The sequence below is a fragment of the Podarcis muralis genome, chromosome 4 (genome assembly GCF_964188315.1).
Source record: "Podarcis muralis chromosome 4, rPodMur119.hap1.1, whole genome shotgun sequence".
NCBI lineage: Eukaryota > Metazoa > Chordata > Lepidosauria > Squamata > Lacertidae > Podarcis > Podarcis muralis.
Genome location: NC_135658.1, coordinates 93,079,975 through 93,106,863, shown reverse-complemented (window position 1 = coordinate 93,106,863; position 26,889 = coordinate 93,079,975). Strand labels below are relative to the sequence as shown.

The following is a 26,889-nucleotide window of genomic DNA, read 5'->3' as shown; positions in this document are numbered from 1 at the left end:
GACCCAGGTACAGGTAATGGGACCCCTGACCGTTAGGTCCAGTCGTGGACGACTCTGGGGTTGTGGCACTCATCTCGCTTTACTGATCGAGGGAGCCGGCGTACAGCTTCCGGGTCATGTGGCCAGCATGACTAAGCCGCTTCTGGCGAACCAGAGCAGCGCACGGAAATGCCGTTTACCTTCCCGCCAGAGCGGTACCTATTTATCTACTTGCACTTTGACATGCTTTCGAACTGCTAGGTTGGCAGGAGCAGGGACCGCCTCTTTCCATATGAACCTACCCGGACCCTGAGATCATCTTCTGAGGCCCTCCTTTGTGTTCCTCCTCTTTGAGAGGTCCGGAGGGTGGCAACATGAGAACAGGGCCTTCTCTGCAGTGGCTCCCCGTCTGTGGAATGCTCTCCCCAGGGAAGTTCACCTGCCGCCTTCATTATGCACCTTCCTTTTTAACCAGGCCTTTCGTTGACCTGACCAACATCCTATACCCTTTTAAAATGTGGCTCTTTTTTAGGGGGGAGGTGTTATTGGGTTATTGTTTTTAATTTGATTTTCATAGAATCATAGAATCATAGAGTTGGAATAGACCACAAGGACCATTGAGTCCAACCCCCTGCCAAGCAGGAAACACCATCAGAGCTCTCCTGACAATTTTATATATTGTCTCTTTTTTGTGAAGCGCCCTGAGGCCTCTGGGTATATAAATTCAAACAACAACAACAACACATCCACACGGAGTCCAAAAATGCAACCAGATCACACATACCCTCAAAGTGGCAGTACGTAGCATAATAAACAATGGCTTTGGATCAGCTTAGGATAAATGAGCTTTCAAAGGGTGGTGTGATCATAGAGTTGGAAGGGAGCCTAGCTCTCAGCAATGCAGGATGCCTGCGCACAGCCATCCCTGGGTTGGTTCGAACCACCAGCCTTCTGGTTAACATCCCAACCCACTTACCCACTGTGCCACCTATAATGTTAGCATACTGGAAATGGGCTGGGCACCTATTCCTGGGTTCCTATTCCTGACCAGCCATGAGGCATGACTGCAGTCCTTAGCATAGTTACCTGCTGTTAGGATGCTGCCAGCGGCTCCTGGCTGGTTGCTCATGACAGTATAAAGACAAGGAAAAGTTTCTTACCATCCTTTTTTATTTCAATCTTTACAGAGAGAGGCTACAGAACCCAGCTTCTTGGATAATGGCATTGTCCCGAGTGAATCTCCACACACACAACCCGTCTCTCCCACTTCCTCATTCGTCATTCTCATCGGCTCGTCTACGGGTGCTGCTACCTGTCCTCTGTCTTTGAGCTCTTTGCTCTCCTACTTTTAAGGCTCGCCAGATTCTGGGAGATGGAGGGTGTGGAATGCTTTCTAATGACAACATGTCAACTGGGTGTTGCTTCAGCTCTCCCATGATTCCCCAGTTTCCCCCTCATCTGCCTCTGAGCTACTACCTCCCTCAAACCACTGTTGGAAATCTATACTGTCTTCCTCTTCCTCCTCCCTGGAAGGGTCAGGGTGGGGAGGCGGTCTCCACCATTCCTCCTCTGCCCTGACACCTACTTGGGTGTAAACTGCATCCAACTCATTGGCGCTTGCTTACTTCTGATTAAAGTAAAGGTAAAAGGACCCCTGACCATTAGGTCCAGTTGTGGCTGGCTCTGGGGTTGCGGCGCTCATCTCGCTTTATTGGCCAAGGGAGCCGGCGTGCAGCTTCCGGGTCATGTGGCCAGCATGACTAAGCCACTTCTGGTGAAGCAGAGCAGTGCACGGAAACGCCGTTTACCTTCCTGCCGGAGCGGTACCTACTTGCACTTCGTGCTTTCAAACTGCTAGGTTGGCAGAAGCAGGGACCGAGCAACGGGACCTCACCCCGTCACGGGGATTCGAACCGCCAGCCTTCTGATCGGCAAGTCCTAGGCTCTGTGGTTTAACACACAGCGCCACCCGCGTCCTGTACTTCTGATTACATAGCTTTAATTTGTAAAAACCCATTGTGCTTTAGCCAAAGCTCTTCAGGCAGCTGAAATGTAACCTTTAGATTTGCTCTCTTGCAAATAAGCATTAGCATTTAATCTCCTGGAAGGAAACGGGAACCCCATCAAAGAAAAGTTATAGCTAGATTCTGCTTTATTATTTCCAGCCCTTATTTTCTACTGGCAGGGACTTATGTAGGTGAGTGTTCAAAAATATTATCTCTGTTCTGCAGATTGAAGTGGAACAGTCTGTTCTGTTATCTTGAATCACAGAGTTGTGGAGTTGGATAGGATCCTGGGGATCATTAGTCCAACTCCCTGCAATGCGGGAATTTGCAGCTGTCCCTTATGGGGATCGAACCTGCAACCTTGGCATTATCAGCACCACACTTTAACCAACTAAGCTATTCAACTGATGCCTCAGAAGGTCTCTACCACCTCCTAGTGCTGCATATGTATGTAGATCCTATCTCTAAAACCATAACAACTGTCTTGTAAAACAAAGCAGTGTTATAATTCTCATGATGTTGATGGGAAGTTCATCTAATTAGTGCATAGCTAAGGTGTCATTTGAATGAAGGGCTTCTCGGTTCACAGCCTTTGGCTGCACACGATACTGCCTTTTCGCCGTCCTTATTCACTCAAGTGCTGAGGGGCAGGGAGCAGATAAGAAAACAGCGCTAGTGGAAATGACTAATATTTATAGAACTTGCCAGTGGTACGGATAATTAGAGAATTCAAAACATTCTCTAACGATGATAAAGTACTTTATTTTTGTAAATATTGAAATAAAGTAATTAACACTTGACCAGTATTTATCTGCTTTCAAATCACAGCAAACACTATGGCATTGGAATTTATTCATTCATTCACATATGCGGGGAGAAGAAAATGCCCCACAGTAATCTCTGTGTACATTCTTAATGGAGAAATATGAAAAGCATTTTCTAGTATAGCGTTGGGAAGCTTGTTTATTATAAACGATGCTTTTAAAAAGTGCAAGTTAGGGCTGTTTCCACACTAATGGCAAGATCCACTGGAATGAATAGCTTGGGATCTAGTAGATCTCTTGCTGAACAGGGATGTTCCAGCTCAGCTGGTGTTAACTTGCTCATCCTGGTTCAGTAAGGGATTAACTGGCATACAACACTATTTTAGAGGTTTGTTTCCCTCTGACAGACTTAGGCCGTCCTACGGCTAAATGGGGATTAGATCAGGGGACAGGGGAGTGACCAAAAAAATTGGAGGATTGAGGAAGGTCAGTTGTAGGGATGGTGGCAGAAACACAGATGCCGATGGGGCAGCTGCAGGGCAGAAGATAGGCAGACATAGAGAGACACAGATACCCATCTGCTCATCACCCGATTCCATCTTGAGAGGGGGCAAGTTTGTGTGGCCAGAAGAGGTTCCACTCCCAGAAGTACCTGCTCAGGTAGTGAACGGGATGCATCCCATTGGTGTATTGCTGACACTTGCCCTTCCTCTGGTAGGAAATGCCCTGTGTGGAAGCTAGGGGGGACTGAAAAAGGGAAGCTCAATGTGGGTCAGTTGGAGGGGAATGAGAACTCCTGGGGAGCAGTAGAAACACAGACACCAAAAGAACATGTCAGGGACTGTGTTGAGGAGGACTGCATTGAGGAGGATTGCAGGGAGCCTCCTGATCCGGATCCGCATCCTGAATCTTTCTAGGAGCAGGAGGACAATATAGATTTGGAACAGTGGTTTGCAGAGGGACATTGTTCAGAAGGTAGCAGCTGGGAAATACTGGATGGGGAACAGCTAGTAGAAGAAGCACTGGAAGAGAGAGGGGTAATAGATTCACAGTTTCTGGACAGAAAACAGGACAGAAACAGTTTGACACCATTTGTGGTTTCCCAACCAAACATTTTAGTGTTGTTCAAAGTATCCAGAGTTTTGCTGTGTTACTTTTACTCTCTGTGTGTTCTTTCCTTTTCACAGGGTGGTCAAGAAAAAGATGTATTGCAGTAAAGGAAAATGATCCCACTAACGGAAAATACATTGAATTCTCACTGGCTGTAGTGGAAGAAATTTAAGTATGTGCATAAACCTTCTACAGAAATCGACAGGACTCCAAAGGGCTTAAGAAGGCTGGATTTTGCCCAATGTTTGATAACAGCAAGACCCATACTGTGCATGACTTTTGGACCATTCTGTATATCAAGAGCATCTTGGTAAGTGTATAAGCAGATGATATTTGCCCTGTGGTTTAGTGCCTAAAGATGCTCTGTCTGCTTCTTTGGCTTATCTTTGCACTGCTGTTATTTTTGACAGCCTCTTTAAACACCAATTCTTTCTGCAGGTGTACTGTATTTATTTGCACTAGACATCCCTTTGAAAGTCTGTTGTCACCTGCTTGCTAGACTTCTAATGAAAGAACGAATAAATATTCTCCCTCTGAAGGAGACAAGCTGATCACTGTAACCTTTCCGAAACACAAGGGTTTCGTTCATTTCCTTTCAAACTATCTTCTCTGCTGCTGCAGCACATCAGAGAATTATCTCATTATATAGAATGCCACTGACTGAATGTTATCCTTGCAGTAGAATTCATTTGGCTGCACAGCCCTCTATGGATATTTGTCAAACTGGATTTCTTAGAAACTCGGTTTGAATTTGCTGTTGTTTCTCCATATAACCTGCTTATGTCCAGAAAGAAGGAGGCACACCTGTCTTTGGGCTTCAAGGGGCAGGTTGACTTTTGTTAGACATATTCCTCAGTATATCGCTCCCCACCGTCTGGCTCCAAATGGGCCAATAAAGTGGCCCTAGCTTTACCTTATTATTATTATTATTATCATTATCATTATTATTATCATTATCATTATCATTATCATTATCATTATCATTATTGTTATTATTATGCTTCTTGGGACAAAAGCAATGACAAACCTAGACAGCATCTTAAAAAGCAGAGACATCACCTTGCCAACAAAGGTCTATATAGTTAAAGCTATGGTTTTCCCAGTAGTGATGTATGGAAGTGAGAGCTGGACCATAAAGAAGGCTGATCACCAAAGAATTGATGCTTTTGAATTATGGTGCTTGAGAGTCCCATGGACTGCAAGAAGATCAAACCTATCCATTCTTAAGGAAATCAGCCCTGAGTGCTCCTTGGAAGGACAGATCCTGAAGCTGAGGCTCCAATACTTTGGCCACCTCATGAGAAGAGAAGACTACCTGGAAAAGACCCTGATGTTGGGAAAGATTGAGGGCACAAGGAGAAGGGGACAACAGAGGACGAGATGGTTGGATAGTGTTCTCGAAGCTACCAGCATGAGTTTGACCAAACTGTGGGAGGCAGTGGAAGACAGGAGTGCCTGGAGTACTCTGGTCCATGGGGTCACAAAGAGTCGGACACGACTGAACGACTAAATAACAACAAAATGCGGCCCATCTGACTGGGTTACCCTAGCTACTCTGGGCAGCTTCCAACAAATAAAAACACAGTAAGAAATAAACTAATTAAAACTTCCTTCTAAAATTTAGATAGTTGTTTATTTTCTTGACATCTGATGAGAGGGTGCTACCTTCAAGAAGGTCCTCTGCCTGGTTTCCTGTAACCTTACTTCTTGCAGTGAGGGAACTGCCAGAAGATCCTCAGAGGTGGACCTCAATGTCTGAGCTGAATGATGGGGGTGGAGACTCTCCTTCAGGTATACTGGGCCAAGGCCATTTAAGGCTTTAAAGGTCAGCACCAACACTTTGAATTGTGCTCGGAAATGTACTGGGAGCCACTGAAGGTCCTTTAGGACCAGTGTTATATGGTTCTGGGTCCCATTCTGGATTAGCTGTAATTTCTGAATCACCTTCAAAGGTGTCCCCACGTAGAGCGTGTTGCAATAGTCCGAGCAGGAAATAACCAGAGTGTGTACCACTTTGGCAAGACAGTGCACAGGCAGGTAGGGTCTCAGCTGGTGTACCCGATAAAGTTGGAAGACAGCCGCCATGGACACAGAATTCACCCACTTCTCCATGGACAGCTGTGAATCCAAAATGACCCCTAGACTGCACACTTTGCCCTTTAGGGGCTCAGCTACCCCATTCACGACCAGGGAATCCCCCACACCTGCTTGCCTCCTGTCCCCCAGAAACACTACTTCTGTCTTGTCAGAATTCGATCTCAATCCCAAACCACCATCCACCACCATCCATATCTTGAATCATGCCTTTTAATTTCCAATCCCTCAATACAGTATATATTAGTATGTGAGAGTGCACACTGACAGTCCTTAAACATGGCATACTCTATCTAACAAAGGGGCAGTCATCCATATAAAAACACAGTCTGTTTTCTTTGGGCCCAGTATACCTGAAGGAGGGTCTCCACCCCCATCGTTCAGCCCAGACACTGAGGTCCAGCGCCGAGGTTCTTCTGGTGGTTCCCTCACTGCAAGAAGTGAGGTTACAGGGAACCAAGCAGAGGGCCTTCTCGGTAGTGGTGACCGCCCTGTGGAACACCCTCCTATCAGATGTCAAGGAAATAAACAACTATCTGAATTTTAGAAAACACCTGAAAGCAGCCCTGTTTAGGGAAGTTTTTAATGTTTGATGTTTTATCGTGTTTTTAATATTCTGTTGGGAGCTGCCCATAGTGGCTGGGGAAACCCAGCCAGATGGGAGGGGTATAAATAAATTATTATTATTATTATTATTATTATTATTATTATTAGCCAAAATCCTTGCCCTGGCAGATCTGTTTACTTAGATACCGCCCCCATTTTTAAAATTGAACTAGATTCATGCTTTACAAAAATTGCCATTTATGGAAATATGAGCACTTAAACATTTTGTTACAAGTTGGGTCATTTCCCCCATCTATGGCATAATGCAATTACAGTGCTTAGTTACAAAAGAAGAAGAAGAGGGAACACATACTAGCCTAGTAATCATTACCCAAATAGGCAGTAATCCTAATGGGTGGATGGAAAAGAATGCTATTTTCATTCTGTATCAGTTTGCACTCAATCATGGGTTCTTTCCATTCTGTTCTTGTGATGTTCTTATAAACACACACACATATCTCATGTTTAAATTGTATGCATTTTTAATACAATCTCCCTTAAAATACACATTTATTCATATATTTCCCCCTAAATATATTCCCCCCTAAAATAGGCATTCTTCTACACTTCTTTGAACCACAATTGAATAGTAAAATTCAGAGAAGTGCATGATCAGATTGATAGCTGCATTCTGATGGACAAGTTCAGGACCAGCGATTTAGGTTTGTTCGCTTAAAATTGTGGCTTGAATGAGTTTTTCTTCCACCCTTAAACCTTGCATACACTTACACTGAGCACAATGGGGCTTAATTCTCAGTAGACAAGCATATGATTGCACAATTGGTTCTCTTTCTGCAAAGGGAGAACATATGCTAGGCTCTTTTGTAATTACCTTTTAGGATACAAGGAGGAGGTTTATGGGCTGGGAAATGAACAAATTGTCTTCAGATCAGGGCATTTAATTGTTTAGCACCGTTTCCTTCTTTCTCTTCTTCAAGAACTGAAATCTAAAGCAGGGCAGAACATTTTTTCCATAATTGATTGATTTAAAATCTGCTTTTGATTTAACTTCCAAGGAATGCAGAGCTGGAATGGCTGGCTGTTGATAGCAGACCTTTGCTTTTAATTTGGGGGTTTCTTTAGCCAAGCTGAAATGGAGGGGTGTTGTGGACATGCAAGGCACGTTTCTGAGTCAGTATCAACTATGAGAGGAGTGCGCCATGTACATGGCAGCTCCATTTTTGTTTAAGTTTTTATTAAGTGAGGCATACAATGGGACGCGGGTGGCACTGTGGGTTAAACCACTGAGCCTAGGACTTGCTGATCAGAAGGTCGGCGGCTCAAATCCCCGCGACAGGGTGAGCTCCTATTGCTCGGTCCATGCTCCTGCCAACCTAGCAGTTCGAAAGCACGTCAAAGTGCAAGTAGATAAATAGGTACCACTCCAGCGGGAAGGTAAATGGTGTTTCTGTGAGCTGCTCTGGTTTGCCAGAAGCGGGTTAGTCATGCTGGTCACATGACCCGGAAGCTGTACACCTGCTTCCTCGGCCAATAAAGCGAAATGAGCGCCACAACCCCAGAGTCAGTCACGACTGGACCTAATGGTCAGGGGTCCCTTTACCTTTACCTTACAATGGGGCAGTGCAAGAAGGAATGAATGGAAAAGGACACCAAGAGGAGGGATGGGGTGGGGTGGGGTGGACCTGTGACTAACTGCCAGCGACACTGAAATGGGATGAAATTACATATCCAGTCGCAGGAGGAACGCATCCCAGCCGGGCTGGAGAAGAGGTAAAATAAGACATGGGGTATGCATATTTGGGTTGCACTAAGCCTTTATTGATTTACAGATGTACCCCATAATCATCACAATTATAACATATAAAGGCATGACATATCTCGCTTTGTATGTCATGAGTCTATCTCATATATTAGTTTCCCCTTTTAAGTTGAATTACTGAAATAAATGAACTTTTCCACGATGTTCTAATTTTCCAAGTTTCACCTGTACTTAAGTAAGTTTTGGCGAAGGCATTGGGTATGGATCCGGCATCAGCCAACCCACCTGCTGGTGGATTGGAGGGTTGAGTCGATCCTGGATTGAGGGTTGCCCCATAACGTGGGTCAAACCTATAAGGACTGCCATTTGGATGGGTGTTATGGTGCATCGGCCCCTATATGGGCTCCTGGACAGAGGCCTCAGTCCAGGCCATGGCAATGTTGGGACACAAATTGTCTCCAGGATAGTCCATGTGGTGCTTGCTCATCCCTAGAAACACACACACACACACACACACACACACACACACACACACACACTGGTCGATAGCAATAATTTCTTCATTAGGATGGTAGCTTATCAAACTCAACAGTTGCTGTCCCCTTTTTTTATTCCATTCGCTCTGTGATAGCAAAATGTTACTATTTGCGAAGATCTGCTGTCTCGCCACAACAGATTGAACTTCAAAGCCTAACTAACAGGCATCATATGGAGTATATTTTGAAGGTACAAAAATATATGCCACTGCTGTGGCTGAAACGGCAGGGGTACTTTGAATAAACACTAGTGACAGCCCAGAATTTGTCAAGGGAGGAATATACTTTTCTCATCCCAAACTATTTCTGGTTTTGCTAAATCTAGTAACAGATAGCTGTGTTGAAAGTTGGACTCTGCCAAGGCTGTCATTCTAGATCTAGGCAAAGATGCGTAAGCAGATTTTTAGGCACTGCGTTGTAGGTGAGAATCTAACTACAGTACTAAAAGTTCCTGTCAGTTAAGAGTCCTCACTCTCCTAATTCTCTATTGATAAGAGATGCCAGCAGCTTCTTTGATATCTGCCCATATACAGTTAAACCTTAATAATAATAATAAGAGAGAGAAAGCCACTAATTCAAATTAGCTCATTTGCCTACCTTGGGTTGGAGAAACTTGATTTTACAAAATGTTTCCCTCCCACCTCTTCCACCGCCATTCTTTTTAATGATTCCTTGTTTTTGCCTTCAAAAGTTGCTAGCAGGTCACTTTTAAGAAATTTAAGTATTTTAATTTACTTGCAAATGAACTGAAAACCTGCAGAGGAACTGGGTTGTTTCAAAGCACAGTTCTGTGATCAAAAAGACTCTGTTCAACTCCTGGGCAATTTCCATTAAACAATAATGTCATTTCATTCTCATTGTTTCCTAGGCAAATGGAACAGGAGATGCCACGTTTCAAATTTGCACAATTTACAGGAGAATAGTTAAAAATCAGCCTACTCCCAGCTTGGTGGCTTTCACATTTTGGGGCTCCAATTTCCATCAGTCCCATTCAGCATGGTCAATGGAAGAGATGATGCAAATTTAAGCTCAGAACCTCTGTGAAGGAGTCCAGATTGGAAAGGCTAGCTTAAGTAAAAGAAATCTGAATTAAAATTTCAATTGTGCATTACTTTAGAACAAGCACATTACAATTCTACAAAATAGATGTCTTGGTTGACTTCTGTTGGTTGCCTTCCTTCAGGGCATCTGACTCTTGTCAGCCAGTTCATATGTCAACTGAGGTCTTCAAGTGGTGTGCTTCCTTTCCCTCACCATGTGGAAATGGAACCTCCATGGAAACTGTGGATCTTGTATAGATCTCGCTGTCCTCCATATATTTTTTGAGCAAGAGTGCAGACAAGAGTCCTGGTTCATGCGCCACAATACATGTGTGGTAGCGGGGTGGAGGCATCATAATAATAGTAATTTATTATTTATACCACGCCCATTGGACTGGGTTTCCCCAGCCACTCTGTGAGGCTCCCAACAGAATATTAAAAACATGACAAAACATCAAATATTAAAAACTTCACTGAACAGGGTTGCCTTCAGATGTCTTCTAAAAGTGAGATAGTTGTTTATTTCCTTCACATCTGATGGGAGGGTGTTCCACAGGGTGCATGCCACTACTGAGAAGGCCCTCTGCCTGGTTCCTCACTTCTTGCAGTGAGGGAACTGCCAGAAGGCCCTCGGAGCTGGACCTCAGTGAATGATGAGGGTGGAGACGCTCCTTCAGGTATACTGGGCCAAGGCCGTTTAAGGCTTTAAAGGTCAGCACCAACACTTTGAATTGTGCTCAGAAACGTACTGGGAGCCAATGTAGGTCTTTCAGGACTGGTGTTATATGGTCCCGGCGACCATCCCAGTCACCAGTTTAGCTGCCACATTCTGGAGTAATTGTTTCTGGGTCACCTTCAAATGTGTCCCCACATAGAACACATTGCAGTAGTCCAAGTGGGAGATAACTAGAGCATGCACTACTGGTGAGACAGTCTGTGGGCAGGTAGATTCCCAACCTGCGTACCAGATGGAGCTGGTAGGCAGCTGCCCTGGACACAGAATTGACCTGTGCCTCCATAGACAGCTGTGAGTCCAAAATGACTCTCAGGCTTACATTACATGAATGCCCTGTGAGAAGCATATGAACAAAGCCAATGATGTCAGACTCTTCAAACCCTCACAAACCCTTCATTGGTACCGATCCTCACCAACCTCACATCACCAAAGCCATCTACTCCTTTCTTTATTTGTCACCAAACCCAGCCCTCCCCTTGAACTTGCCAAGAACCCTCCCCTTGGATTTCACCAAACCTTCCCAGCTTGCTTGGGCTGCCTGCCCCCACCTGCTTGACTGGGCTGCCCACCTGCCTGCTGCTATCTTTGGTTCCTCCCTCCTCACCCTCCAATGCTGCTTCCTTCACTTTGTGTTAGCTTGAGTGCATATACACATTCCATCACCAGTGTGGACAAGTACAAATAGAGAGAAAAATCCTCTCTGTTTTCAGGAAGATTAAATCATCGCCCTGTGTGGACTGTTCTTTAGTTCCAGCCATTTCACAGTAATGCCCACATTTTATTAACACCCAGTAGTCTTCGGAGGATGCCTCCTATTTGCTATTGGGATGAAATTGACCGTGGACGATAATACGGCTGCATGTTACATTTCGAAGAAGTGTTGGGTGTTTATGACTGCTAGACAAATTTGTCAAAAGCTATATGCAGACAGGAGGGGAAGCTTGTCAGTGCTCAGATTGCTTTTTCTCTTCACGTTCTTCACATCCGATGTTTCCAAAAGATTCACAGATGGTAGAGTTATATGCAAATGGCCTTGGAAAAAATCTCCACCATTTTTCTGGGCAGAGAAATGGGAGGGGGGATCGCTCAACAGTTTCTTAGTGGTGGGAATCACCATTCGCAATGGCAGTAGAATAGCTACCTCTGCCCGCCCCCCAACAGACAAAGTGTGTGTGTGTGTGTGTGTGTGTGTGTGTGTGTGTGTGTGTGTGTGTGCCTGCCTGCCTCCCTGCTCACATGTGCACACACAATGCTAATGCAGCTCGGATAATACTTAGAAGTGAGATTCATTTCAATAATAGGCTGTCGGAGTTCTCATTATCAATAGCTTGTGATGTTTCACAGACTTCAGACTTGCATTTAAGTCAGGTTACCTCTTTTTATCACATTTCCTTGGTTTGGGGACATTCCCCCCCTCCTTTTGCACTATTCCCCCCCTCCTTAAGCCCACACTATTTTAAACAACAATTCGGAAGAAAAGCAATGTGACCCCTGTTAGGGCAGCAGCAATTATGTGTCATTTGTCTCTTCATTCACAGTTCTGCAATTCATGTATGTGCTCTACAAGCTTGTCTGATGACTGATTTTTACTCTTCTATTACAGTATGGATTTAAAAAAATTATTTAGTTGCAAGAGTGTATCTGCAAAATATGTGCATCCCTTTGCACTTTAATGAGTTTTCTCCCAGATGCTTCCAACAGCTTCTGTATTAGCAAGTTGAGGTATACAGAACAATCGGTATGGGAATTGTAGCAGCAGAATGTATGAAATGATGAACAAGTATTGGTATGTCCTATCTAAACAGAGGTGAAGCCTGGAGGCAATTTTTAAATGGAACAGGTCAATAAACCAACTACTGCTACTGAAGTTTTCCAGCCTGAGTGCCATCTTCTGAGTACTGTTCCTTTTAGATTAAAGGTAAAGGTACCCCTGCCCGTACGGGCCAGTCTTGACAGACTCTAGGGTTGTGCGCCCATCTCACTTAAGAGGCCGGGGGCCAGCGCTGTCCGGAGACACTTCCGGGTCACGTGGCCAGCGTGACATCGCTGCTCTGGTGAGCCAGAGCCGCACACGGAAACGCCGTTTACCTTCCCGCTAGTAAGTGGTCCCTATTTATCTACTTGCACCCGGGAGTGCTTTCGAACTGCTAGGTTGGCAGGCGCTGGGACTGAGCAATGGGAGCACAACCCGCCGCGGGGATTCGAACTGCCGACCTTTCGATCGGCAAGCCCTAGGCGCTGAGGCTTTTACCCACAGCGCCACCCGTGTCCCCGTTCCTTTTAGATTACAGAAAGGTTATTCAAACTCACTATGTTAACATGCTTGCCCTTACCTTCAAATTATCACCAACAGAGTATAAGGCTAATACAGGATGCAGGCATGACATCAATTCTGCCTATTTGTGTCATCATACATCATACACGCGGGTGGCGCTGTGGGTAAAACCTCAGCGCCTAGGGCTTGCCGATCGCATGGTCGGCGGTTCGAATCCCCGCGGCGGGGTGAGTTCCCGTCTTTCGGTCCCAGCTCCTGCCCACCTAGCAGTTCAAAAGCACTCCTAAGTGCAAGTAGATAAATAGGTACCGCTTTATAGCGGGAAGGTAAACGGCGTTTCCGTGTGCTGCGCTGGTGCTGGCTCACCAGAGCAGCTTCATCACGCTGGCCACGTGACCTGGAAGTGTCTCCGGACAGCGCTGGCCCCTGGCCTCTTAAGTGAGATGGGCGCACAACCCTAGAGTCGGACACGACTGGCCCGTACGGGCAGGGTTACCTTTACCTTTACCTTTACACAAACAGATTACTAATGGAATTTAATGCAGTAAATTGAAATGTGCAGACTTTCCAGAAATGCAAAGGAATTGGCAAATCCACACAGTGAGAAGTTTCACCAGGTATCTCAAAGGCTGGTGGTGCTTAGTAGCTACAACGCTCCCTCAATGGTGGTGATTAGTAACTACAATGCTCCCTCAATTGGCCACATATAGTAAAACTAGGGAAGTGAGAGCTGGACCATAAAGAAAGAATTGATGCTTTTGAATTATGGTGCTGGAGGAGACTCTTGAGAGTCCCATGGACTGCAAGAAGACCAAACCTCTCCATTCTTAAGGAAATCAGCCCTGAGTGCTCACTGGAAGGACAGATCCTGAAGCTGAGGCTCCAATACTTTGGCCACCTCGTGAGAAGAGAAGACTCCCTGGAAAAGACCCTGATGTTGGGAAAGATGGAGGGCACAAGGAGAAGGGGACGACAGAGGACGAGATAGTTGGACAGTGTTCTCAAAGCTACCAGCATGAGTTTGACCAAACTGTGGGGGGCAGTGGAAGACAGGAGGGCCTGGCGTGCTCTGGTCCATGGGGTCACGAAGAGTCGGACACGACTAAACGACTAAACAACAACAAAGTAAAACTAGACCATAAAATGAGCTAAAGTCCATTAGTCCTCTGGCTATTTTCAAGACACGTCATCTTTTCTGCCAAAACCACTGTCCACACCCACTCATACCACGTTTCTCGCCACAATCCTCCTGAAACCCCCAGCGCCTAACAATGACAAGTCTCACTGCCACCAAGCGAAACACCAGGAAGACTTTAAATGGCAGGTTCTCGTTTCAACCCTCAAATACACCCAATAAATCTAATAGAGGTTAAGCTATCACTGCCTACTTCAGTACAGTTGACGTCTCTGACAGGGCTGCCAACCTGAATGAAATATTGTGGGGGCCCAGGTAATCCTTGCCCCATGTGATCAATCACATGATGCAGTGCACTCACACTATTTGAATGGGGATGCCCATAAACTTTGTGGGGGCCCAGCCCCCTCAAATATTTTATTATGGGGGCCGAAGCCCCCACAGCCCTTAGGGGTTTGGTCCTATGATCTCTGACATTTTGCAGTGTAAGAAACAACCACTCCATGTGAAAATATGACATCTGCACTGTGCACCCACCCCGCTGCAATGGTGACACCCACAATATAAGAAAACCAAAGGGATTTGAAGTGCATATACATAGGGATGTAAGAATATGCCCCAATCCATTCTGACATTCATTCACACTTTCATCCGGTATTTTCCATTACTCTACACTTGGTTTATTTTGTACCACTCTCCACCCCCGATTTTTCCACTTGCTAATGCAGAAAATACATAGGGTTTTTAAAAAAAATGTACATTGGACTGCGCAACAGACATGCATACCTCAGTCATAAATATATGCTTGCAATGTATTACCTTCCCTGTGTGTGCCCTTACAAAATTGAAAGCAATCCACGTATCTATTGACATATAATTGTGCACATGTTAAAGCAAAAACACAGAGTTCTGTTCTGTGATGCAGGGCAAACAGACAAACAGAAGGAAAGCCATTTGATGATGATGATGATGATGATGATGATGATGATGATGATGATGATAATTTTATTATTTATACACTGCCCATCTGGCTGGGTTTCCCCAGCCACTCTGGATGGCATACAGCACATTAAAAACTGTAAAACATTAGACATTAAAAGTTTCCCGATACAGGGTTGCCTTCAGATGTCTTCAGATAGTCCATTTTCAACAGATTCATCCAACATACCCACCAACTTAATGGAATTTTCCCTTTCTAGGGAGTATGTATTTATCAGTAGCAAGTCTCAAGATGAATCAGAAGTCTAGAGACAAGCTTAGCTGAATATTTTAAGGTTTAAAATAGTCTGCCTATTTGAGCTATATTCATGAAGATACAAAAGTTACTCACCCTGGCTTAGTGCCACTTCTTACTGAATTATTCATTTAACAATTAATGATACATATTGCTAGGTGGCTAACCTTTATCACTCACCATATGGAATGTAACCTTTGTGTTTGCGGTACGTTTCACTAAAGGAAAAGATTGGCAACCAATGGCCAGGGGGGCAGGGAATTCATTTTTGACAAGATGGTGTTGGAAGTCAAATAAATTGCCAATTCAAATGGGGAAGGATTAATGAGGGAGTATCAAAGGAGGGCTTAACTATAGGCATAAAAATATTCACTGGTATAATGTGAGATATATCGAACCCAAATTAAGGGAGAGAGGCTAATCCAGAGGAACACAATAACATGGATATGGATGCACAGCCACTGCAGTCCTGTGCACGCCTACTCAAAAGTAATCCCGACTGAGTTCAATGGAATTTACTCCCAGGAAAGAGTTGCTGCCTGCATCTACTAAATATATGAAAAATATGGCATCCAAGTCAGTAAGAGTAAGAAAATATGCAAACAGCACAAATAAGGGGATTGTAAAAGTTGTCAAACTCCACAGTTGCCCAAAAATAAAAATAAAAATTCTGTTCTATTCTCTGAAAATGTCGTGTGAAAATTCCACAATTTCTAAATTCATCGCCATTATTTCTGCACTACTCCACAACAAGCTACTCCATCAGTTTGTTTCAATATTTCTCCAGATTTTAGCATAGCAGGGAGCCACTGAAGCTTGTTACATCTACCTTATTCCACAGCTATAGCCAAAGTTCTTCTTAATGATGCATGAGATCCTATATACACATTTTACAGCTGCAGCAATAAAGGAGACATTCACAGTCCTCAGAAGCGAAATTCAAACTGTTCACTGAAACATAACAACTAGTGGATTAACATTTCAAAAATAAAGCAATGCAATGGGTTTTACTGCTACGTTTTACTGTTCCAACAACAGAGAGAGATGAAGAGGCCCTTTGCAGTCCTCTAATACAGAACTGAAACGGGGGAAAATTCATAGAATCATAGAATTGTGGAGTTGGAAGGGACCTTGAGGATCATCTTGTCCAATCTCCTGCAATGCAGGCATCAGTCCCATATGGGAATTGAACCTGCAGCCTTGGCAATATCAGCACCACACTTTTACCAACTGAAGAAAGATGCCACGTGTGATTGTCAGTCTTACCGAGAGTAACAATCCTGCAGCTACTTGAATCATTCATCATGGGAAGTCTGAGGGAAAGTTAAACACTGATAAAAAAAGAACATTTAAATCAAAGATTCCCAAACTGTTGTCCAGGTACCCATCAGCTCAATTCATGTGTTCCATGAAGTGTCCATATAAATTCTTCATAGTGTTTTTAAATTGTAGCTTTATTTTTATTTGTTTTTTGTACTGCATTGTGTTACAATTTGAATTCTATGGAACTGGAATTGTAATACAGTAAATACAACATAGGGACGTGGGTGGCGCTGTGGGTTAAACCACAGAGCCTAGGACTAGCCGATCGGAAGGTCGGCGGTTTGAATCCCCGCGACGGGGTGAGCTCCCATTGCTTGGTCCCTGCTCCTGCCAACCTAGCAGTTCGAAAGCACATCAAAGTGCAAGTAGATAAATAGGTACTGCTCTGGCGGGAAGGTAAACAGCGTTTCCGTGTGCTGCTCTGGTTCGCCAGAAGCGGCTTAGTCATGCTGCCCACATGACCCGGAAACACCGTTTCCCTCAGCCAGTAAAGCGAGATGAGCGCCGCAACCCCAGAGACGGTCACAACTGGACCTAATGGTCAGGGGTCCCTTTACCTTTACCATTAAATACAACATAAGAAATAAAAGAAACAATAACAACCATAAAGTATCTAGCACAGCACATTACAATTGCTTACAACAAGCAGAATAATGATTAAATGGCCTAGCAAGACCAATTTTCAAGTGGTTGGGGGGGGGGTTAGGAACTGCTGATTTAGACCATTGGGGTGAGCTGTTTGGGGGATGATTGAAATGAATGCTATGCTGTCTCCTTTGCCAGCTGCTAAGTTGGGGGCTTTTTGGTGATTTTGGAATGGAGGGGTGTGAAGTGGAATGAGTAATCATGGCTTGCTTCTCCTTGCTGCTCCTGACTATGTGTTTGTTTTTAAAGATTCATCCGTTCTTCTTCCTCCAGCAGACAGAAAGCATTAATTCTACTTCAGTTCTCACTCTAAAGGCATCCATCTTGAAGCCCAGTCATAAGAAGGGCAATGATTCCTGCCTTCTCTCTGATGTCTTCTGCGGAGCAGAAGAAATGTGGCTATGTTCTTTCTCCTCAACATCACCAAATTTTGAGCAAAAAAAAAAAGTTTCCCCACACAATTAGCAAAAGTGTACAGTTTAAACTGCAAGGGTGAATGCTATGAAAGCTAAATGTCCACATTTATCCTGTCAAACTTGCAGGGACTGGTGTTAAGAGTAGACGAAGAATCTGAGGTTTGGAACAAAAGATAAAGGACTCCTGGAGAATTAAGTCCAGTTAAAGGCAACTATGGGGTTGCAGCGCTCATCTAGCTTTTCAGGCCGAGGAAGCCGGCGTTTGTCCACAGGCAGCTTTCTGGGTCATGTGGCCAGCATGACTCAATCACTTCTGGAGCAACAGAACACCGTGATGGAAATCAGAGCGCACAGAAATGCCATTTACCTTCCCTCTGCAATGGTACCTGTTTATCTACTTGCATTAGTATGCTTTCGAACTGCTAGGTTGGCAGGAGCTGGGACAGAGCAACGGGAGCTCACCCTGTTGTGGGGGTTTGAACCGCCAACCTTCTGATTGGCAAGCCCAAGAGGCTCAGCAGTTTAGACCACAGTGCCACCCACGTCCCAGTTCTCTCCCAGTAACCAACTGGGGCCCACCTGCTGGCCGTTGTGTCCCAACTGACAAACAGCTTCTGGGTTGTGCATTGCTCTGTCACGTGATATTTAAGATTGTGCCTATCAAGGTGAGCTTTCTGTTAGCTATTGCAGAAGATCAACTGAGGGTGCACATCTGCGCACTCTGGCTCAACAGCACACATAAACTGTTTTATGTGCTTCAAGAAACATTCTAAAGTTAACCATCAACAATGATAATGCCTCCAGGAAGTGTGAATAGCTGTTAGTCTCAAAGAATAGGGTTAGCAGGTATAGATTGACAGGGAGTATTTAGCCAAATAAATATATTGAATGTACTCATTTCCACTTGGATGTATTGTAAATATAACTCTCATTCTAAAAGCTTTCCCTTTCCCCCCTTTCTTTGTTGCTTGTATGAAAGGAAAGCTTTTATGAAGAAGGTTATACTTTCAATATATCCACATTTAAATCCAATGATTTCTCATTAGCAGCGACACAGGACTTTTTGGTTTTAAAGCATTTGCTGTTGCTTGGCAGGGAGAGAAAAGGTTCGCTCCCTTAAAATAAAATAAAAAAATGCAATAGCACTGCTGAAAGAAAAGAATGAAAGACATACATTTATCCATTCTAGAAGCATCAGTTTCTCTTTATTACTCTTTTATGCAGAATGTGAATGAGTTTCCACTAGAAACATGTTTTAAGTAAGCATCAGTAACCTTGGCCGTCTCAATCTGTTGCTAAATACAGCAGGGGAAAATTCTCACATCTTAAAATTACATTTTCAGGGGATATTTATCAAATTAAATTAGCCCTCTAAAATGTCACATCTGCTGGAGAATTCTGTTGTTAGATTAGTTCTAGAATTACATTTCCAGTGCACTGGAAATGTGTGACACTTCACTTCTCCAAATAACAGTTTTGTTCTATAGCCAAGCTGTTAAATTATTCTTTTTGAAAACAAGATTTCTGTTTTATATATATATATATATATATATATATATATATATATATATATATATAAGCACTTCTTTATTAGGATTGAGTGAGTGAATTAATATATATACATATATGTATTTGGCCAAATGCCCTCTGTAAATCTGTTTCTTTGCCTTGGTTATGTTTCCAAGAGTTAGGCTAACATGTTACTCACACTTTCTGGTGACCCCTAGAGACATCTCAGTTACCTACAAAAAACAACTAGTACAGTGGTACCTCGGGTTAAGTACTTAACTCATTCCAGAGGTCGGTTCTTAACCTGAAACTGTTCTTAACCTGAAGCACCACTTTAGCTAATGGGGCATCCTGCTGCTGCCGTGCCGCCGGAGCATGATTTCTGTTCTCATCCTGAAGCAAAGTTCTTAACCTGAGGTACTATTTCTGGGTTAGCGGAGTCTGTAACCTGAAGCGTATGTAACCCGAGGTACCACTGTACGGTGATCCTTATCTTCCCACTGTAAGAAATATAAAGCCCTGTGCATTCAAATGATTCCTCCTCCTCCTCCTCCTCCTCCTCCTCCTCCTCCTCCTATATCATCTTCTTCTTCTTCTTCTTCTTCTTCTTCTTCTTCTTCTTCTTCTTCTTCTTCTTCTTCTTCTTCTTCTAGGTTTAGCCCTATCTGGTGTTCCATTTCCTTACAGCTAAATTCCTATCTGACGGAGAGCTACCACTTCCACATTCATATACCTTCAAAGAGCCAAGCCCAGTCCTTTCATCAGCTGATTGATTGCAGCCCATTATCACATGTCGGTCCAGGAGCACCTCTTGATTTAATGCCAATATTCCAGATAAAGGAGGAACCAATCACAAATAATGCTGAAGACAGAGGCTCATCCATGGCAGGGACACACTCCCAGGTCGCACCCGTTCTGCCTTTCAAGTTGGCAGACACGGGCTTGAGCGCACAGTGGGATGCAGCGAACTCCCCAGACCCCACTGGGGAACATTGCCAGGATTTTTGCCCATAAATCCTGGCTTTCCCTTGCCTGAACCTCCCCCTATCTGCCTGTGGAGGGCAGAGGGGAGTGATTGCCATTCATTTGTGACATGACCGGAAACCTTGACACTTCAGTTTTGACCCATCTGATGCAGGGAGGTTCTGCTAATAGTAGAGTCTCTTTACTCAGTTTAGAACTCTCATTGTCTAGGTTCTAAATCATGGAAAGGGTTCTAAATCATGAGAAGGGACCCTCCACCAGAGGGGGGCTCTGCACTTCAGACCTTTGCCTTTAACTCATGGAACCAACAGGCCAAAGGTGATGTGCTGTAGGGGGGGGGGGCGGGACTGAGCTTGGCAACACTCTTCTCTTCATGAGAGTTTGCATGAGCAAATGGAACAGCCAAAGATATCTTCTATCGTGTTGCTGTTGTTGTTGTTGTTGATGATGATGATTTCATAAATGAATCACTTCCCATTAGGGATCCCAAAGCAATTTACATCATAATTAAAGTTATATACCACCCACCCACCAAGGAATTACATGGTTGCTTCTCATGCAAGTGTTGCCAAATACATAGGGAGGGCGAATAATGTAATGTAAAGCAACCATATATTACAATATATATAGTCTTGGGTTGCTTCCACACAATTACCAATTTTGTGCCTGCATGTCTCCATTTACCCTGACAAAGTACTATTAAGGCTTTGAGATGCTATTGTTTCTTTAATTTAAAGCTTCCACAGATTTTACACATTCCTGTTCAATGTGGCTATGTAAATATAGAGGGAACCTTGTTGGTTTCATAAAATTTCCCTCCTGCACGAAGTCAGCAATACCCTGAGGAAATGGAGTCTCTGTTGGGCCTTCCTAACCACCTGGGTTGTATTGATTTTCCAAGTGAGGTCTTCACTAAGGGAAACTCCCAGGAATTTAAAGGAAGAGACTCTCTCCACACAGCCCCCCCCCCCAATATACAACGGGGCTAGTTCCCCTCTCTTCCTCCAAATGTCCAACACCATCTCCTTTGTTTTGCTGATATTTAGGTACAAGTTGTTCTCTAGGCACCATGTGGAGACTTTTTGAACCTCCTCCCTATACGCTGATTCATCTCCACCTGTAATTAGACCCATTATGGTGGTATCATCTGCAAACTTAATAATTGCAGTGGATGGATCAGATGAAATACAGTCATATGTACACAACGAGTACAAGTAGGGACTCAGCACGCATCCCTGTGGGGTGCCACTTCTGAGCTTCAGAGAGGTAGATGTAACAGGCCCAATCCTCACTATTTGTGTGCGATCCCTCAGAAAGTCTTTAATCCAATCACAGATGGTAGGGGAATCGTATCGTATAATGTATATACAGTATATCCCCCCCCCCCCGCCTTCCAGTGCTTGTCTTTGCCTTTGGCACATATCTTATGCAGAGACAATGGATTCTGAAGGAAAATAGAACACAATAAAATGGAAGGCATTGCTGTTTTATCATATTTGCCCCTTCTTGTCCTTGCCCCTTTCAGATCTGTTTGTCAAGACAAAAACCCCTCTAGAGAGCAGGAATACAGAACAGTTTTTATGATAGCTTATAAATTATGTAATGTGGGGAGTTAGTCAGTGTGAGCATGAGGTTGGGTAGTTTCAAATTATTGAAACTAGAAATAAATTTTATGTTTCATTTAGACATTTATAATGTCTAATTTGTTGGCTCTGCTATCAAGCAATATATCTATCTATCTGCATCTCTATATATAAAAAGGCTATGCCTTTTGTACTCTCCTGCCTTGGTAGCCTTGAAGCTGACATACATTGTCTCATTTGTAAAACTGTCAACATTTTACCAGGTCACTTATGGGTCTCCCAGGATGTAACCAAAAACATAATTCCATTTAAATAAGACTCTTGTGGAAGACAAAGCTTTAAAATATCTTAATGAGACCTAGGCTCTTGTCTCAATATGTCTTGTGCTTTCAAATGTAACATCTCAATTTACAGTTCTGATCTCTAACTAGTAAAAAAAAACCTGGCAACTAATAAATATACCTTTTGTTTAAGGGCAGCTTGAATTATTTTTTTAAATTCAGAACAGGCTTTTTTATTATTTATTTTTCAGCATGATGGTTCAGCAGCCCCTCTCTGCTTAGTCCACCTGTAGGTCTGCACCATCTTGGACTTACTGAATTCAATAATATGAAGTTGACTCTAGAAGCTGCACGGCGACTCAGTGTGATGATCTATTTTTATATATATATATAATTACGTTTATACCCCATCTTTCCTCCAAGTGGTTCAGGCCAGTTTACACAGTTCTCCCTTCCCCATTTTGCCCTCACACCAACCCTGTGAGGTAGACTAGGGTGGGAGACTGTGATTGGCCCAAGGTGAGCTCCATGACTGAGTGGAGATTTGAAACCTGGTCTCCTAGCACCTACCCCAACACCCTAACCACTACATCACATTGTCTCACATGGCCCCATGGTGAGACAATGAGACACACACACCCCATGCTGGTTTATTGTCTTCTTTTCAAAATAATTGTACGTTGAGTGCCCTAGACGTCAGAGGTGGGGTTACAAACATGACCTCTCTACAGTCTATATTTGTGTTAGACCTACACCTGAGTATTGCATGCAAAGGTATAATATGTAACTTTCACACATTACACAATTGACTTCAGTTGGTGAGGCAAATTTTGGTCAGTTTTCCTTTCCCTCCACATGTGAAAACCTTTTTATGATTTAAGACGTGGTCAATTTAAACCTGACAGAAAAATATATTCCTCTTTTTATCCTTGTTTTTAATAAGCTGCTCGGCAGCCTCAATAGAGAAATATATTCATAATCATTATCATTCCTGACACGAATCTTTTTTGAAACATTTTTTTTTATTCAAATGGCTACATGGTAGCACATAAGCCATGAATAATCTCTGCTGAGCAGCAATGTGCTTTACAGTCTTTGGAATTTTTGCAAAAGTGGACTTAAATCTCTCTGGAAATGATAGGAACTGTATGCTATAAATTCCTCTAATGCCGGAGCTATAATTTTTACTTTATGAAGCCTGCTCCTACCTTTGCTTTACAGCTGACTCCAACTGCACTCATTCTTTACCGTTTTCACATATTACTTGCATTCAGAAGGTGAAAGACTTTGATGCTTTCTTAATATGCACAGCAGCTGAAAAATCACTACAAACATTGGGTTATTAGAAAGGGTTTGAGGAGTCACAGTTCACCTGAAGCTGAAACACTGTCCATTCTAACCATGTGCATGATGAGCAAACATAAGAGAGAATTTGTGAGAAACAATCTTGAACTATGGTACAGTGGTACCTTGGTTCTCAAACATAATCCGTTCTGGAAGTCCGTTCCAAAACCAAAGCTTTCCAAAACCAAGGCATGCATTCCTATAGAAAGTAATGCAAAACAGATTAATCCATTCCAGACTTTTTAAAACAACCCCTAAAGCAGCAATTTAATGTGAATTTTACTATCTAATGAGACCATTGATCCAGAAAATGAAAGCAATAATTAATGTACTGTACTGTAAAATGAATTAGACAGTATTGTAAATGATAAAAAATAAAATAATTTTTTCCCTTACCTGCACTGATGATAGTCATTGTTTGGATGGGGGGGCTTTTATCCATTTCCGCAGTCACACAATCAGCCAATCCATCAGTAGCTGAATCCACACAGTCACAAAAATAAATTAACCGAAAAAGCCTCAAGAACAAAAGCGCAAAATATATAGCAAAAACAAAAGCACCAAACGTAATCTGTTCTGCAAGTCCCTTTGACTTTCAAAATGTTTGAAAACCAAGGCACAGCTTCTGATTGGTCCAGGTGCCCCTGAAAAAATAGCCAACAGCTGCATCAGGCGTTCAGCTTTCGAAAAACTTTTGAAAACTGGAACACTTACTTCCGGGTTCTCGATGTTTGGGAACCAAAGTGTTTGAGAACCAAGGTACCACTGTATATTAATCTTTCCAAGATTCTGACAGATTTCCCCCATATTTGGTCATACTCTCACATAACTGTGACACAGAACCTGTTACAGAGCTAAACAGGAAGGAGCTCACAATGGCTACCCCTACGTTATCTACTAGAGTGGGTGATTCTGTCAATTTTTGTTTTTCTCAGTTCCTCATTTCCCCAATCTTTCATTTTCCACATTTCCGCATCAGTGTCCATTTTCTTTTAAAGTCCTCCTGAAAATTCATTAGCATTTTAGTGCAAAGTTCTAATACACATTTTGTGTGCAAATTTGCCTGATATGCTATTTAAAAACAATATTCCCCTACATAATGCATTTTGAATAGTGTTTTCACCAATACATGTATTTTCATGCACACTTGCCCTAGCATACAATTTTTTTGTACACATTCGGTTGGAGAACTGCATTGCAAAATTCAGAGAAGTGTGAATATTGAAGGAGTTCATGCATTGTTTCAGAAAGTGAAAATTAAGGAGGTTCGCCTTTAAATGTGAACTGATTTGAGTTTCCCTCAACCTCTAGTTCTATGGGACAAGGTAAAGAGGCAGGAAACCAAGAAACAGATGTAGTATGTAACAGTAAAGGGCTGCAATAAAATATTTAGAAGTTGCTTATGAAAATTGTTTTGAAGGACGATGCATCTAAAATTAAATGGGCATCAGAGCTTGGTATTCTAGTAATGGAGGAAGGTTGGGAAGTGGTTTATGATTCTGACAGATAATTTCCCCTGACACTGAACAGGGGGAAAATACAATATAAAATTGTGTATAGATGATTGGTGTCTTACACTGCCGAGATGGAATAGGGTTTATAAAATGACTGAGTTAAAGTACTGAAAATGTCAGCTAATGCATACCGATTTTATGCATGTGTGTGGCTATTTTCCCTTTGTTGTGGGCAAAAAATAAGTTTGGAGGTTTTATTTTTCTAGTAATTCAAATCAAGCTGAAAAATGAACTTTTGTGATTTTCGTCCATTGGGAAAAAAAGTGAGCAAAATGCCCCTGCTGCAGATGTTAATATTGTGATTACAGTGGTTCTCAAACGTCTCCATTGACAAATGTTTAGGAACCCAAACACTGAAAACCCAGAAGTAAATGCTTCCATTTCCGAACGCGCTTCAGGGGTTAAATGGCTTCCACTGCGTGTTTTTCAATTTTCTCAACTGAATTTGCAGACAGCCCTTTGCACCTCGGTTTTCAAACGTTTTGGAACTCAAACAGTCTTCCGGAACGGATTACGTTCGAGAACCAAGGTACCATTGTAACTAATTCTAATGTCGTATCATTACATTGCTACACTCTGCCCTTGGGATCTTAGGATGAAGTGCAGGTAAGAAAACTAATAAATGATCATGTCACCATTTCTGCTTGCCATGTTCCCTGAAAAACTTGAGCTAGGTCCACTTCCTTATATTTTCTGTAGATTTTATATTTGGGGATCAGAGAGCCCCACCGATTTTCTCACTATTGTGTACTGAGTCATTTCTTTCTCTTTTTTTAATTTGGTAAAAAAGAGGAGGTGCCAGTACTTGTTGTTGTTGTTGTTTAGTCGTTTAGTCGTGTCTGACTCTTCGTGACCTCTTCCACTGCCTCCCGCAGTTTGGTCAAACTCATGCTGGTAGCTTTGAGAACACTGTCCAACCATCTCATCCTCTGTCGTCCCCTTCTCCTTGTGCCCTCCATCTTTCCCAACATCAGGGTCTTTTCCAGGGAGTCTTCTCTTCTCATGAGGTGGCCAAAGTATTGGAGCCTCAGCTTCACAATTTGTCCTTCCAATGAGTACTCAGGGCTGATTTCCTTAAGATTGAATAGGTTTGATCTTCTTGCAGTCTATGGGACTCTCAAGAGTTTCCTCCAGCACCAGAATTCAAAAGCACCAATTTTTCGGTGATCAGCCTTCTTTATGGTCCAGCTCTCACTTCCATACATCACTACTGGGAAAACCATAGCTTTTACTATACGGACCTTTGTTGGCAAAGGTGCCAGTACTTACGTATTGATAAAAATGCAGTGGATGCCAACCCTGCTTTGGCAGAACAATTTTACTTCATGTGAAATGTCATGTTAGTGTTTGGGAGCGGGGTGCTACACATGGCACAGAAAAGCAAATAGCAGCAACAAGAAAGAACATTGTCACAGTGTTGTTTGGTTCAGTGCAATGCATGCCAGAGACACACAATGCTTAACTGGAAATGTATTTATCAATTGAATACGGACAGTAATATGAAGGAGGCTTTTACAAAGTAAAAGTATTACACTCACTTGAAAAAGAAAAATACTATGTTTAGTTGAAGGTGGAACAAAGCAGGCAAAAATAAATATATCATTAAATCAACCTTTCATGAACCGGGATTGAATGAAGATGAAATGAACCAAAAAAGGAACTATAGGTAAAGGAGCCTATAGTTATCACACCCTCCTAGCAGCATATAAAACATATTTGCTTCCCCTAATTGTTTGTTTTTACATGTTAATGCCATTTATTTCTTTGAGGTCCTTTGCAATCAAGCAACATATAAATTTTATGAAATAGAATAAATAAGTAATTTATTTCTTGCTCGCTAAGGTTTTATTAAATCTTTCCTCTCTAGTTGTTTGTGTGCATGTGTGACATGGTGGCCCATTCCATTCAACCTGGTTGTCAGACTCAAGGGATTCCTTCCTCCCCTGGCAGCCTCCAGGATGAAAGAAGAAACAAGGAAGTTCGTTTTTATGGTTTTATTCAGCAGTTGTGGAGCAGAACAACAAATCTAGTCCTGGATGCCATTATGACGTTGCT

The 26,889-nt window shown here is 42.9% G+C and overlaps 1 protein-coding gene across 1 annotated transcript in view; it reads left to right on the top strand.

Annotated features, from left to right (window-relative positions):
* The first annotated feature begins 3,178 nt into the window (after positions 1–3,178).
* Positions 3,179–26,889, top strand: part of LOC144327575 (uncharacterized) — a 71,052-nt gene continuing 47,341 nt past the window's right edge. Inside the window, exons 1-3 of the mRNA XM_077927804.1 lie at positions 3,179–3,235; positions 3,937–3,962; positions 4,055–4,169. Coding sequence (XP_077783930.1) covers positions 3,179–3,235; positions 3,937–3,962; positions 4,055–4,169 — 198 coding nt within the window. The remainder of the gene's footprint in view (positions 3,236–3,936; positions 3,963–4,054; positions 4,170–26,889) is intronic.